The 15,620-nt window shown below is 44.0% G+C and overlaps 1 protein-coding gene and 1 long non-coding RNA gene across 4 annotated transcripts in view; one reads left to right on the top strand and one right to left on the bottom strand.

The window, feature by feature from the left end:
* Positions 1-1,795: 1,795 nt before the first annotated feature.
* Positions 1,796-8,586, bottom strand: LOC106042616 (L-lactate dehydrogenase A chain). Its single transcript, XM_048053493.2, has 8 exons — positions 8,435-8,586; positions 6,675-6,806; positions 5,808-5,925; positions 4,885-5,058; positions 4,257-4,430; positions 3,287-3,404; positions 2,771-2,894; positions 1,796-2,615 (listed from the first exon to the last, which is right to left on the bottom strand). The coding sequence occupies exons 2-8, from the start codon at positions 6,798-6,800 to the stop codon at positions 2,451-2,453; spliced, it is 999 nt and encodes a 332-aa protein (XP_047909450.1). The 5' UTR covers positions 6,801-6,806; positions 8,435-8,586; the 3' UTR covers positions 1,796-2,450.
* Positions 8,587-9,510: 924 nt separating this feature from the next.
* LOC136791032 (uncharacterized) overlaps positions 9,511-15,620 on the top strand; it is a 40,287-nt gene continuing 34,177 nt past the window's right edge. For 2 of the 3 annotated variants that reach the window (XR_010832120.1, XR_010832119.1), the window contains exons 1-4: positions 9,511-10,473; positions 12,108-12,259; positions 12,397-12,555; positions 14,265-14,414. This is a non-coding gene — a long non-coding RNA (uncharacterized lncRNA). Of the gene's footprint in view, positions 10,474-10,575; positions 11,508-12,107; positions 12,260-12,396; positions 12,556-14,264; positions 14,415-15,620 lie in introns of those variants that run through there. The other variant, XR_010832121.1, reaches the window with a different exon arrangement.

Genomic DNA, 15,620 nt, shown 5'->3' with positions numbered 1-15,620 from the left:
ATTCTCAGACTTTAACTGGGAAGTTAGATTTACTTATGAAGCAGCCATCCTGTTGATTTTTCTCTTAATCGGTAGATGCCCAGAATAAGTTATTACATCATTCAAGTGTAAGATATTTTGAATCAATAATATATTTTCCTTTTGGTAAAGACTAGCTTTTATTAATGCACTTTCTATTTCCTGTAATCTTTGTGCTGGTGGACTTAGGCTAAATAAAACTTGTTGCATATTTCCTCTATAGAATTGTGTACAATGTACTTTCTTTACAAACAGGCCTGGCTTATGGAGTGTCAGCTGAACCATTCTTTTGTTTTACTTTTGAGATTTGGAAGATACTTCAGTGTCCTGAACTAGAATAATTCACGTTTGGTGTAACAGCTCTCTTGTGACTAATGAAAGCTGGAAACATTGAATTTTGAGGCCCTGCTGTTTGACCTAGCTGCTATATTGACTGCCATCAGATCATGGTCATCCTAGACTGTATCTTACAGTACCTTAAGCCTTGCTGTGTGTTGCATTTTTTTTTTCCTGTAGAAAATGCTAGGAAAAACAGAAGGGCCTCTACATTTGCACTGCCTGTGAGGCTGATAATGCTGTGCACCACCATGCCATGAGAGGCAGAGGTTCTGGGAGCCCACAGTGAGCAGCCTCATGGTTAAACCCAACACACGCTGCAGAAGAGGGTAGGTTGTGAGGGAGAGCATCACTCACCTTGGAGTGCTATACGGATACGTGGTGCTGCTCTCCTCCTCCATTTGTTTTTGTAAATTAAGACCTACAGGCTGCCTTGGCAAAGCTAGCTTGAAAACCAAAATTTCATGGTTTGAATGCTATAATCAGTGTGGCTCAAAGCTGGGTCTTTCTTAAGGCTTTTCATGTTACAGTTGGATCTGAAAAAGGTTGTGGATCTTCTAAAAACTTTGAATAGGGCTTCATACCATCTTCCTGCTGTATGCATAAAACAGGTGCTCATAATTGCTGTTGCTGTGTGCTCTCATTCCAGGTGCTGTTTTGATCATTTAGATTGAAGAGAAAGCAGTACAATAGCTACAGCTTTTCCTTAGTTACTGACTTTGCTTCACAGCCTGTTTCAGCTTATTCTGAAATACTTTGTTCTGAGGTGCATCACCAGCTGCAGTCCATATAGAAGTCTACACTTGAGTGAACCAGGTGGTGTTTCTATTCCTGTTACATGCCATGTCCTAATGTTAGGAAAAAGAATAAGGCCTTTCCCTCTTTGTTATAAGGAGGTATTTTTTTTCTCATGTATTGCTAAGACACTTTATTCTTCTTCATGTACCATACTGTGGGCTTTGCAGAGTAACACCCCTCACTGTTACTATACATGGTTGCTATTCCAGAGGAGATAATTTGCTGTACTTGGCAGTGGGTTGACTTTTTAATGGATGTCATGTACTCACTGTGGAGAGACATTTTCCTACCTGTTGTTCAGCATGCATGTAAGGAAAACATTTCCTTTGTTACATCTCTTTTCTCAGATAATTTATCAGTAACGTCAACTCTTTCTTTGCACTAATAAGGCAACCAAGTTTAAGTCCCAAGCATTTAAGTACTTCTATTAGTACTTTTTTTCTGCACTCTTAACTCAGAAGTCTAGTGTTATAAAAGTTTACAAAGTATTTGGAACTGACAACAGATTGCTTCATACGCAAGATTTTTTACAAAGGTGATGTTTGCATTAGTGTGAGTGAAGGAATATATTTGATAAAATCACTACTGATTTTAAGTGGAGCTATAGTGTAGAGAAAGCTATATAAAGAAAACTGAGGAGACATAACAGTTGATGGTTTATTTGGTGTTGGAGCTGGTACTACAGGTGAACAGTTGCTGTCTTGTTGCATACAGGAACTTGGAACACTTTTTTAAACATGCTTTAGAGATAAACTTACAACTAGTCTGATACAGTACACAAAAATAAGGTTCTCTAAAAAAAGTATACACAAAAATTCCAAAGCAGTTTTAGGAAAATATATTTGGACCAACCAACAGTGAACTATTCAAGCTATTCAGCTGGCAGAGAAGGCTTGTCAATTGGTTTAACAATCCTTTAACTGCAAGAAAATAGTCTTTGGTTTCACGTTGTGTAAGTTGCTAGTTACTTATTGTTCTGAGCCAAGGTTTAAACAAGATGAGGAAAAGGCAAAGGGGTTTCTAGGCAGTGCTGCTTTGAATGCTGGATTTATGTCACCACTTCACTGTACAAGACTAGGTTCTCTCTAGCTCTGGCTAAGAACACAGGTGTCTGAGCATGGGGAAAATCCTAGAATAGTTTCCTAACGCCATCTTTAGGAAACTCCTTTGTTCAGATTTTATTTTTTATGTTCTAGTTGAGATACATACATTGAAGGATTTGACCTACTTGGAAAGTGCAACATTAAGACAAACCACTAAACCTGTTAAACTGCAAACACTGAACTGCTTGAACAGGCTTAAAACTGTAGTTCCTTCTGGATTCCCCAGAGTGTATCTGCACTCTTCCTTAATTTCTCCTCCTCTTCAGGTTTTAGGATCATCTTCACCACATCAGTGATGCCATTATTGCCCAGTACACAAGGAACACTTAGGAAGACATCTTCTTTGATTCCATGCATGCCCTGAAAAGTAGGTAAGAATAGTTAGTTAGGATAGGCCTTGTGTATGTGTTTTACAGAGTATTCTAATATGGAAAACTGAACTAAGTTTAACAAACTGAACTAGAATGTTACCCCTGTTCTCAGTTAAGACAAAGTTGGCAAAAAGGGCTGCTCACCTTAACAACTGTAGAGATTGGGTGCACTCTTCTTAAGTTCTTCATAATAGTTTCAGCTAGATCTGCCACAGAAAGGCCAATAGCCCATGATGTGTACCCCTTCAGTTTGATGACCTCATAGGCACTGCAGAGTAAAAATCACTCATTAAAAAAACAAGTAGCTTCATCTGAATGTTTGTAGGAAAGGCACGTTGGAGGTGCCTTAATCTAGAGAGATCAGAAGCTTCACTGATCAGTGGACAGGACTGACATGAACAGGTCTATACTACGCCCCTCACTAACACTGGAAGTTTTGAAGCTAAAACACTTTCCTTATTTAAAGCTCACTAACAATGAAAAATTAGCTCTGCCAAATTTACACTAGTTCTTAAAACATTATTCCGAGTTGTATTGTTTCTGTACCTTGACATTTGTTTTGGGCCGCTTACTAAACCTGATATAAATAATGCAGTTTAGAGATGATGTAGTTCATCATTAGTCCTCACATTCAAAAAAAATAAGGAAATCAGTATTTACCTGTCCACCACCTGCTTATGAACTTCCTTCCAGTGTTCCTTGTCTGCATCGGTTCCCAACTCTGGATGAAGAGCCTTCAGGGAGACGCCAGCAACATTCACTCCACTCCAGACAGGTACTGAGAATTGCACAGAGATTAATTGCCTCACAAGATGAAGAATCTTGCAAACATAAGACTTAGTTTTATCTTCCTCAAGTTAACAGTTAAGATAGGAACTAATTAGATTAATCTATGGCACATGTTACAGATTTAGAAGTGGCTTTGGTCTCATAGGTCATACTATTTAATCTAAATTGTGAGCTAAGAACATGAAGTGGTTTTATGCTCCTATATGTGACATTGCAGGGTTTTAATGTACCATTATGAAAGCAAAACTCCTAAACAACATGAACCAAATTGACAGTAACACTGTACTTTGCAGCAGTTTCTCAAAATAAAAATTGATTCCAAATGCATCCTATTGGGTGTCAGGAAACAGACAGTGCTGCTCTGCTGTTGCTAGAGGAAGTGCAGGCTAAATGAGGAGAACATTGCTCTCTCCTGTCCTCATCTAGACTCGACTCTGCAGTTCTATTCCTAAATATAGTTCAAGGAATAGAGTGATGCCAGTAAAGACAACTGATTTGACTACCGGTAGATCTACTGCAGATCTTTGGGAGTCCCTTGCAGAGAACTGTACCCTCTTGCTTCCTCAGTTTGGTTTTTGGAGAGTTATGGGAACAACTTAGCATAGAAATTTTTAGCCTCCTTAGGTTACAGTAATGACCTTTTCCAAGCAGCATAGCTCAGGTCAAATATAGATCATCTAGGGTTACTCTGTGCTGCAGAAGACTTAAAGCAGGACTTGCATTCTTAAGCTGCTGCAGTGCAAAAGCTTTCTGAGCAAAGTTTTGCTGTAGCCTTCACAAATGGTTTCTTGCAAACAAAGTATAGAAAGAAAAAACTGTAATAGCCAGATTTCACCCTTACCACTGGAATCTCCATGCTCTCCGACAATCCACCCATGGCAGCTCAGAGGATGGATGCCCAGTCTTTCTCCCATGAGGTGGCGGAAACGAGCAGAATCCAGGTTGCAGCCACTACCAATAACACGGTGTTTAGGAAAGCCACTGATCTTCCAGGCCACGTAGGTCAAAATATCCACTGTAAGTAGAACAGGGAGGATAAGTGCCAGTCATCAAGTTTGATAATTAGGGTGGTATCTTCTGTTCATCTGTAAGGGTTTTTATCTGCGTGCTAGTTGGGTGGAATAGAGAATGAAGTCATGCCCATCACCAGGCTAACATGATGACTGTTTATAAAAAGACAAAATTAAGAGGCTGTTTATGCTATGCATACAGTTAACAGTGCCCCGTACTGTGTCCTCTGCTAAAGATCACTTGCAACCAAAGACCCAAATTGGAGGGAACCTGGTTTACTTCTCAGAGAACCAGCTTGCTGAGTGTGGAGAGGACAATGACACTTCTTGCTATGTGCTTATTTGGCATAAGCACTTTCCAAAAGCCTGTGCTTGGTCATGTTAATATACTGACCACCTTACTGAAGAAAACGCTCTTCTCTAAGCCAAATCCTCTTGCCAAGGCAAAACAAGACAAACCTGGGTTTGAGACAATAAGCAGCTTGCAGTCAGGACTGTACTTCACAACATTGGGAATGATGAATTTGAAGATATTCACATTGCGCTGCACCAAGTTAAGGCGGCTTTCTCCTTCCTGCTGACGGGCACCAGCAGTGACAATGACCAGCTTGGAGTGGGCGGTCACACTGTAATCTGCAGACAAAAGGCTGTATCAAATGACCTGTACACATGGTTCAGGACAGGAGTTCAATTGCTTTTAGCATTGATAACTAAAATTCACAAGCTTGAGGTTGCTGAAACTTCAACGGTAATTGTTACTCTAGACTTTGTTTCTACAGAAAGTAGAAAATTCTTTTTTAAAACTGTGGCCTGTTGCCACAGGCAGCAGCCTTAAAGGCAAGTCAATATCTTAACCTGCAGAACTTAAGCAATGGTATTCCATACTTCTCAGCCATAGGTAGATATAGGGTAGCTGTCGGGATGCCCTCCAGTGCAAGTGTTGTGTAGAAGAGTGTAGAAGAAGGAGGAATGCTCTGCTTTCATAATCCATCACCTGTGGACACTGGAGCTGAGTATTTACTGGGGTATGAGATGGCTGCTACTTGCCCCAGCCAAGCCACCACTAAACTGCAAGCTGTCAGACACTTACAGCTGACAAGCAAGCAGTAATGCATTCAGAGGCTAACTGCCTGTGAAACAATTCTCAGAGGTCCACAAGTACTTCAATTCATCTTTCTATACTGAACATAGTAGTTGGATGGCCTTTAACAAGGTGTATGAAGCAATGTCAGCCGAGTACTATTTCTGTAGGAACAGAAATGAAATCAGCTCCCCTTCTTATGATTAGGATGGCAGGCTCAGTGCTAGACTTGGATGACCAGTTTGAGATCTCATGCGCTTATCTCCATTTGCAAGTAAGTACATTGGAGCCAACTACTTGCCTTTCCCAGAAGTAATCTTTGGTGTTCTAAGGAAGAGGCTGCCATGCTGGAGATCTAGCATCTCTCCTCTCAGCTTGTCCTCGACAACATCAACAAGGGCAAGTTCATCAGCCAAGTCCTGTGTGAGACCAAGATTAAAAAGTAAGTTTATTTCTAAACAAAGAACTCAGTTTGAAAAATGAAGTTACAATTCTTTTAGAAGCAGCGATCCATTTCAGCAATTCTGTTCACATCTCTCACTTCACTAGCTCCCAAGACAGGTATTTAAGTTAGTCTCCTGGGATATCCCCTTGGAATTAGTTATATACTTTCCATATCCGCATTCTGCATGGAATAGTTGCACAATTTAGCAGGACATTGACAAAGAATAACTTAGTAGTTGTTCACAGACTAGCTATTTTAGAGTTAAATAATCCTAGTGTTATTGTAGCATTTTCAATGACTTCTGCATTGCAGAGTGCCTAGGACCACTTTTTGCAGTTCCCACGGCAAAGAACTGTTCCATCACTCCATCTTTTTTGCTTCAGACTAAGAATTAAGCCATTTTGTCTGCCTGTATGCTTGGAGTGTTAAAGGGCTCCTACTTAAAAGGGCATCTGGAATTTCAGAGCTGCATTCACCATTGACTAAGTCACAGTATGTTGTGTCAGATACTAAGGAAAACTTGGTTTAGAAGAACAACAAGCTATTGACAGGAAATTGCTGAAGTTAACTTCTTCATTTCAGGCCCGAAAATCAAGAAATGTACAACCAAAAGTTCATCATGCGCTAGCTCAATTAGTCTAATAAGGCAGATTACTTTCTGTCCTTCTTCTTAGGTCTCAAGTAGTCCAAACTGTGCTGCTTGATCCCCAGCTTGACACTTACCCTCATCAGGACGCTGATGGCACAAGCCATTCCGACTGCACCCACACCAACCACACTGATCTTATTGTGGGCATGGCCATGCTCCTCCTTGTGGACATTGTGGATGAGCTGATCCTTGAGAGACATGGTACACTGCAGAAAGGAAAGCAACAGATTATCTCTCCAGTCCTTGGAGCTTTCACTGACACGGGGATATTTGTATCAAGCAGACAAACTTTATTAACAGATGCTAAGAAAATGAATATAAATCACAACAAAATAATTAAAAACTGAATTAATCATGACAATCCACTGTTTAAGCTTACTATAGAGTTGAGCAGTACAGATTATGTAGCTGGATAACTTTCCAGCATTATTAGTAGAATGGTTTAAATCATCATCTGTGTTACATTTCACTAAAGGAAGCCATCTTAGTACTTTCAAGTACAGCATAGTCTGTCAGTTTTCATTCTGCTGCCCTGAAAAACTGGTACTCTATGCCTCTAGCCTTTCCAGAGCTGCAGTTGTACAACAATTTGGCAAAGCCTTCTTAAAAAGATTATGATCCTCAAAGTGTGCTTTATGGATTTGTTTCCAAGTGAAACCGTACGGTTCTGCATTGAAATACCTAGTTCCTTGTGTTCCTGAAACATGATACTCTGAGTGGCATTACCAACCCTCACAGCCTCTTTTTTTTTTTTAAGCTACCAGCTGCACAGCAGCCTGGTTATATGGGCTCTAACTAACCTGTGCCAGCCACAGGTGTGCTGAAACACCCTGATAATGAGGGAGTAGTGTGCTTTCACCCCAAGATCCTTTGCTTTCCCAGGCAGTGCTGTGCTGGCATCTGCCCAGCTTCTGCTTCACCAGAAGAGCCCAAGGCAGGGGCAGCCTCACAGATGAATGCAAGCACAGACACAGCTCGATTCCCAAGCTAGCGCTGAACAGGCACCCCTTCGTGCAGTGCAGGAAAGGCCACGCAGTGAGGCAGAGCTGGCAGGGCAGGTAAGGGCTAAGTGGGGTTGGGGTGGGAGGGACAGGAAGCCAGCAGTGTGCGCATTTAGGAAAGGCTGACTAAGAGCTGCAAGCGAAGACCGCCTTAAGATGTCTCCTGAAACGTGGGCCAGCATGGCGCACGCAGTCTGCACGTGCCCAGTGCTCCCCCAGCACTTGAAACAGCACAACGTGCAGGGCTGCTGAGGAGTCTGCACTCAAGCATTTCAGAGTTAATTCTTGAAGTGTTTTCAGCCTGGTAGTTCATGGAAATCAGCAGGTTAGGGGCCAAGCAGTAGCTGAGGGTACATTTCAGCTCCTTGTAGAGCAGCTTCGTGCTAACGCCGTGGTTCAGTCGCAGCCTGGAGCCATGCCTGACCCCAGGCCCATTTCCCCCCGGCTGAGAGGAAGCTTGGGGCGGGCGCTGCGGCAATCACGCCGCTTGCACAAGGCCCGCGGGCAGGGCAGGGCAGGGCAGGGCAGCGGGCGCGGTGCCTCGCCCATGCGGTGCCGGGCTGAGGGCCAGGGCAGTGCCGGCAGCCCCACCGCTGGAGGGGCGCGGGGGGGGGCCGCGGCCAAGCAAACGACACCGAGCGGACGCCCGCCACCCCCCCCCCTCCACCTCCACCTTCCCGGGCGGCCCCTGCCCCCCGCAGCCTCCCCTCGGGGGCTCGGCACCCCGCTGTGCCTCCCTCCCTCAGAGGGAGCTGAGCCGCGGCCCCTAGCAGCGGCCGGGACCTCCCCACCGCCCCCTCAGCCTTGCCCCCCGCCAGGCGCCGGCCACCTACCCCTGGTCTCCTCAGCCGAGTGCGGCGGCGATCGTGGCGGGGCGGGTCCGAAAGCGGGGCCTTAAGTAGGGGCCGGGCGGCTGACGTGAGGCGGGCGGGCCGCGGCGGCGGGGACGTGCCCGCAGACACGTCGGGGCGAGGGGGGGCGGCAACGGGAAGCCCGCAACGGGCCCCGCCACCCTGCGGCCCCTAACGGCTGCCCAGGCGGCCGCTGAGGGAGCCTGAGGGTGCCTGCGTGCACAGCACGGCAAAACCCTGCTGCCGGCACCGGGGCTTCGCGGAACTGGTTTTAGTCCTCCCTCAGATTGATTCCCGCCGCCTGCTGAAGCCCTTGGGGTTTATGGCCCCCTAATTGCGCTGCCGTGTTGCCGGATGGAGCCTCTCGGCTGGCGGCTGGAAACCCGCTTCTAATTTCCATCTCTGTCTATTGCTGTTTGTTTTTTTTGGCCCAGACATCCTCCTCTGCTGTTTGCTTCCTCTTTCCCCATATTTGTCTATCAAATTCCCACTATTTTTTTTCAAGTTACATAAGCTAAACCCTGGCAGTCTTGCGTGATACAGGCCATGCTCTGATCACTGGGACGTCCTTTCTGCAGGCCTCTTCCAGTTTTAATTGTTTTCTCTTGAGAGAGGATGCTGCAGTGGAGTATTTTAAACAGCCTTCTCAGTGGTGCCTCTGTCGTGAACATTGTTTTCCTGTCGTTGCTGGAAATACCACAAGTAGACATGCACGTGTGTTTTTCAGTCACACCACAGTCAGCTCCCCATCACCGGGTGGCTCCTTAGTACAGCCAGCTCTTTCCCCTCTTCACTCACTTCTTCCTAAGATACTAACAGAGAACAAAATCTATGTTTTATTATTCTCTGGATGTCTGAACTTTGGATTTTATACTACAGTACAGGCTTGTCCCACAAAACTGTTTTTCCATAAACCCATGCTACCTTTTAGCCCTTTGTTAGTTGAATTTTTTGTTTGGAGTAAAAATTCCCTTCAGAAGTTTTCCTGGAGAACTGCACAGACATCAAACGCACAGTTCCGGACCACTTCCAGCATGGCTCCCTACTTAAATGTTCGCTGTTCTCCAGGCCCGTAGTAACGCCTCTGAGTCAGTTAGCTTACTGAAAATCCTCACACCTGGATTTGTAGTTAACTGTGCTTCAGGATTCTGGGATCGAGACTGGTTCTTCCAGTTGGAGCACAGCAGCCTCTGTTCTGCTCTCCACGTGTCTGCCTTCATTTATTGTGATGTAGCCATTTCTCCCTTCTACTCCTTCTCTTAGACATCCTCTCTTTAACCCATGGTCTAACATGTTCATCCTCAATGAAAATCAGGGAAGCAGTCATTTAGGCTTATGGGAGTAACTAGTTTACCTTTATTGTCCTGTTCTTATATTAGTGATACTTTTTTTTTCTTTTTTTTCTCCCTAATTTTCTTGTGGCTGTGGTACCTTTCAGGTATTTGCCTTAGCTATCTTTTGGGTTCTAACTCTGGCTGATTTTTGGCAATACCTATTTGTGGCTTCTAGGATATATTTGAATTCCTTTATGAGGTGATTATCTTGCTATGTCAGAAGGTCTTCCTTTCTAATTCATCCATTTGTCTTCCTCTGCCTATACCAGCTTTTCCAGTTCTGCTTTGTCTGGGATATCCCTTCTCTTCTAAAGTCACCTTACCTAGTTGTTAGTTGATTTACAACTGAGAAGAATGTATGTTACCATGGAGGTCCTGATCTCTCCACCACTTCATCCCATTCCTAGCACTTGCAAGCCTAAAACAAGGACCTCAGTCATGCTGGACTGGTCCAGATTATGTGGACATGGGTGCATCTTATAATGTGTGAGACTTGTACTCATCTACCAAGCTCTGCTTTACAAGTGAAGTAATTCACTGCTGCTGTTCAACGCATGCTAATACCTTCTCACTGACCAGCCCAGAGGCAATTCCTTTCTGCCATGGTGATCTGATGGGAACGGTAGCCCAAAGCCTCATCGTTTCTTTGAGAGTCCACTGGCAAAACAAAAGAAACAAGAAGCACAGGTAAGAAAATAACTAATAATGTTTGAAACATTGCATAAGGAGAGATTTGCATGAAACTGAAGTCAGAAAAATACAGTTTGGGTTCTGTACTGAACCACCACAGGTTCTCATTATAAAAAAAGAACCGTTCTACCAAAGGAGGTTAGATATAATGACCTGTCAGTTGCAAAAAACAGATGTGCTTTGTTCCTTGCCGCTGAGTGATGCTTGTGAGATGTGCGTCATGGGCGGAGAGAGACCGTAATAGCTGTGGTGTGGAAGGGAAAGTGCTGGTAGGTGCTGAGTAGGCCTAATGCTGCAGGAATGCAGAATGAAAGGAAATCGTATAATGTAGTTCTGTCATTCTGTATTACGCTGGGTTCGCTGAGCATCTTGGTCCATCAGCAGTCCCAAGAACGGATTAGGAAGTTTAATTCTGCACCCCAGGAATCTATCCCTACAGGGGCTTTGTATGAATGGGCCTAAACTTCTCGTTCAGAGTTGGGGTTCTGGACAGCATCTACACTGAGTGTTAACCCTTGTCTGCTGGGATAGAAACTGAGCAGTTGACAGGAACAAAGATCAAGAAATGTTTTCTCTCTATAAAAAATTTTGTTTCTGAAGATTTTGAATATAAGTGGCTTCTAAGACGAGACCAGTTGGGTAGATTAATGGGCATTTAAAAATATATAACTAGTGTAGAGCGAGTGGTATTTTACTACTGTCATAGCAAGACCAGCGATTCTAAGAGGAGAATGTTAGTATTGTAACATTGCTTTTATTCTGTGGCTCAGGCATATAAAATTGAACATGGTTTTCAGTGTATAAGTTCCAGTAAATTCTTCACTTGCTTGTGTCTGTGCTACTTGTTACTGAGAACAGAACCAAGACCAAATCTCCATTATTTATAACATAAGGTAACTTAGAGCATCAGGTTCTCCTCATCTGTCTGGTGCCTGTTCCGATACCAGAGGTCCTGCCTTCAGTAGAGTAGACCAAAGCAAGGATGTAAGATGTTTCAAAACCATCCTGGTTCTAGCATGTCCTCAATGATGGTGAGCAGATCAGAAGCCTCGTTTCATTAAAAATGAGTGACAGCTTTTAATGTGCTGGTGTTAATTCACCTGGGCTGCAAACAAGAAGGCTGTGAACGCCAAATTTTTCCTTTTATGTGTCCTTTGTGGTCTTAGTAGCAGCAGTAGATGCTCAGGAGGAGAGCAGTCATCTGTCATGATTGACATTGATTTTCTGCCTCAGACGGCTTCTAACAGAGAAAGCTCGTAACAACACAAACTGAATGGGGTGAGCAAATGAAGGGCATTGCTCTTGCACATGGAAGATGGAGGCCGGGTTTGTTTTGATTTCTTTTAAGTGACTGACTTTGATTGTAGGGATGGGGCCAGCTTTCCTCACTTGTACACATAACGAGTTTTACTCTTCCCGTCAGTTTTCTGCTGTTGCCTTCCATCACAGTAGCAGGAGGTGGTGTAGATAGAGGGATGGCGATACTTGAAATGTGACAGGGTCTCTCCAGGGAAGCTTGGCCCTTCCTCAGCCTGCTTGTCCTCTTTTCCATGTTAGCTTTCACAGATTAAACACGAAAAGTAAAGCAACAGAAGTTGCTGAATGTGGAAATGTTTCTGTTTTCTCTCTAGGAGTATCAGGCAGAGCCTTTCCACTGACCTCAGGTGGCATTTGATCAGGCTTTGGATGATAACAGAAGGAAAAGATTCACATTAATCAATGTGTTTAAACTACGAGATACCGATTAAACCTTTATCACAAAGTCCAGAGACAGTTATACAAGGTGCGTTCAAAGTGTGTCTCTTGCTTTTTTTCAGTTAAACACTTACAAAGTGTTAGTACATTTCTCTCCATTTTGCTAACATGCAAGAGGTTTTACATGGTGTTGTTTCATTCCTACACTTCTTGCCATTTGCTCAGGTCCTTGCTCCTGAAAGAGTAAGTCCAATCTGATGGTGCTGCTGGGGTGGATGAGGACACCAAACCACGACCTGCACATATTTGCTGTATGAGCAAAAGCCCAGCTAGGAGATTGGCAGTAACCCAATGCCACTGCTGGTGCTGACCAGCCCTGGAAAGGTCAGTGAAATCTCTCTGCTCCACCTGAGATTTGAGGTCTAACTTGCTCCTAAAAATCATCAGTGTTATTCCCAGCATGATCAGTCCTGCTTTTGCTCTGACACCATCAATGACTTCTCCTTCATAAGATGTCAGTGTGTGCAGGAAAGACCTGGCACTGGACACAGCTGTGTCATGTACCAATCTTGTCTCTCCCTTTGATTTATTCTGAGGCCTGAACAACTCCTTCCAAATTTATGGCTTCATTTCTCCTTTGTAAAATGGGTAGGGTCCTTATCTACCAACCCGGTGGTGGTACTGTAGGAATTAGTTTATTATGAAACACTTCAGCATCATAAAGCAAAATGGAAATGATGGAGGTTCTTTCCCTAGATCAGAGGAGGCTGGGCTACAAAACTGAGTAGCTTGAGATCAGAAGATTGTCATACTCTGCTGTATCTTCAACATCAGAAAAGCTCCCAGAGCCGGAATTCTTGCAATTTTTAGATACTTCTCTGGGTAGGATACAGGAAGTTGGTTCACACTCCATAAAATCCTTATTTGTGTTCTACAAACTTCAGCAGTATAGCTCCATCAAACCATTTGAACTGATCCAAGGAAACTAAAAGCTAAAAGATGAGTTTCACCTCGCCTTGCATTAACAGGTATCGCTGCACATACAGCATTACGTGTTACGTATCGGGTGGTACAAGGATGTAGTGCTTTTGCTGCTTCTCTCCCTCTTTTTGTTTGCACCGTCATTGTGGCGAGTGGGCGGGGTGGAGTGGGGGCTGGGGGAAGCACTAGCTGATGCAATTCTCATTTCCGAGTATTTTTTACTTAGGTATTTCTACAACCTATTTATTGGTGTCCACCAGGGTAATATATACATGGAGACCTGTGTAAATAATTTACACTTTCTGAAGATTCTTTAATTCCCAAGTGCCTTTTTGTTAGATGTAGCTAGAGGTAGCTGGACTAAGCAGAACATGTGACTGTCTTGCTCTCTAAAGGACTGGATTTACTCATGGAAGCATGAGTCACTGTGCAGGATTCTCCAAGCCAAACCCATTCCTGTTACATAACTGAATATTTACTCATTTACTTAGGAACTGCAGGAAACGGGATGCTCAGATAAATCACATGGGCATAGATAGATAGAAAGGCAGCCGGGTGGACAGGAACCACTATTCAGTCTTTGCCTAGCATAGTCGCAAAGATATCTCAGCCGGTTCAGCACCTGCCTCCTGCTGACTGTCCAAAGGAGTGTTATCCCTACTGCAACCCCACCGATGCTGTCTGGCTTCTAAACTAGCAGCAGAACTCTTACTGTTATTTAAGTTGTTCTTGAGTGCCTGGCAGGTTGCAGTAAGTGGAGACTTTCTATAAATTACAGTAGGGAGCCAGTGGGATATGAGAGGAGAGCTGCAGACTGCTGCCACTGCTGCTTGCCAATTCAAGAGGGTAGGCAGGTTCAGCAGCAAAAGGTCAGAGGCATGTCTCTATATTCCATCTGGAGCAGAGACCTCCTTGCCCCTATTTTAATATTCATATTCATTCTGCAGCTGTCAGTTTTGATTTTCCCAAGATCCCTTCTCAGCACACCACATGCCAACAAACTGGTTAGCTCAGTGTAAAGAGCAACAGAGTCCTGCAAAGGCAGGTTTTTTACTGGTTCAGACCTTTTGGGACACAGTACATTTAATGACACAATATTGTCTCTCCCACAGCGAAAAGCATAAGTAAATCCTCCTGTAAGAGGGAAGACAGCAAAGAAGATGGTATCAGACCCATCAAGGGATGTGGAAACAGATGTGGATGTTGTGTGGGTTAGCGTGTTTCAAGGAATAAAAGGAAGATGTGTTACTCAGGACAGCAGAGTAAGTAATTGATCCATCCTGTCTCATCCAAGTGTTCTCTTTCTCAGAGATACTTTTGCAGCATTTCAGACCTTGCATATCTGATCAACCCTCAGTGTATTCAAAGTGATAGCAGATTATGTATTCTCTTCCATGCCAAAATGACTGTGGCCAAGCTCTCGTTTCTACGAAGGTCAAGGAAGTCCTAGAGAATGAAAATTGTTCTATGTTTTCATGAAGGACACACTTGAACATGGAAGATACCTGTCCTCAAGGCTTTCACTGAAAAAATCAGTGCTATAAAGCACAACTTTTGCACCTTTTGTTGTTTCCTGGAGCTTGTAAAATATGGCTTAGTTCCTGTAACTCTTTGTGGGCCCCAGGGAATAAAACCCAGTTCTGTACCTGGAGTGGGAAGGCCAGAGATCGAGACATAATCACATTCTGGTTTTGCACATTCTCTAGCGTATATGGAAAATGTGTGCGCCTACAAATGACTGTATGTAATAAATGATTATCCATTCCCTGGGGAAGGCTGTGGGAGAAAGAATATGAAGCTTAACTTGCAGTTCAGTAAACTTATCAATAGCATGGAGACGGGCAGCCAGTTGCTTTCATTTCAGTCCCCACATTTGGGCCACACCTGAGTCTCTTTAAAAGAGCTGCAACTGGCCTGGCTCGGCCCTGAGCTGGTAACAGCCCTGAGGGGTGCCTTCAGCTTCTGTTACAGAGCTGAACTCTTCTGCTGTCCTCAGAGGGGAGGAATAACTTCACTGTCTCTGCACGAGGTACTCTTTTACATCTTTGTTTCTGTGGTGGTGGTAGCTCTGTGGGTGAGCACAAAGCCCAGGGGGGCAGAATGTGAGAGGCAGGTACTGTCCTGAGGGATTATTACGCAAAGTTCTTAAATACCATCTATATCGTATGTACTACCAGGACAACATGCTGCTGGAATGGAAATAGAGCTACCCCCAGGAAAAGCTGATGCCTTGTCTTTTGGGAAGTTCTGCTCCCTGGGCTTTTTAATTTTGTTTTAATTTATTTTATAGGCAGAAAGTTGCTAAAGAAAGAGACACTTTTTTTTTTAAAGACCAAGTTCTCCCAGCTCATGCTACCTGTTAGGGATTTACGTCATCATCTGGAATGCGGTAGCTTTGCTTTAGTTGGCTGCCATGGGTGTTCAGGGGCCTGCGCTTTCCTCAGGGGCACAGGGTTGTAGCTGGAGAC

This window comes from Anser cygnoides, chromosome 5, assembly GCF_040182565.1.
Source record: "Anser cygnoides isolate HZ-2024a breed goose chromosome 5, Taihu_goose_T2T_genome, whole genome shotgun sequence".
NCBI classification, from domain to species: Eukaryota; Metazoa; Chordata; class Aves; order Anseriformes; family Anatidae; genus Anser; species Anser cygnoides.
The sequence above is the reverse complement of the archived record's forward strand: the minus strand, read 5'-3'. Positions and strand labels throughout refer to the sequence as shown.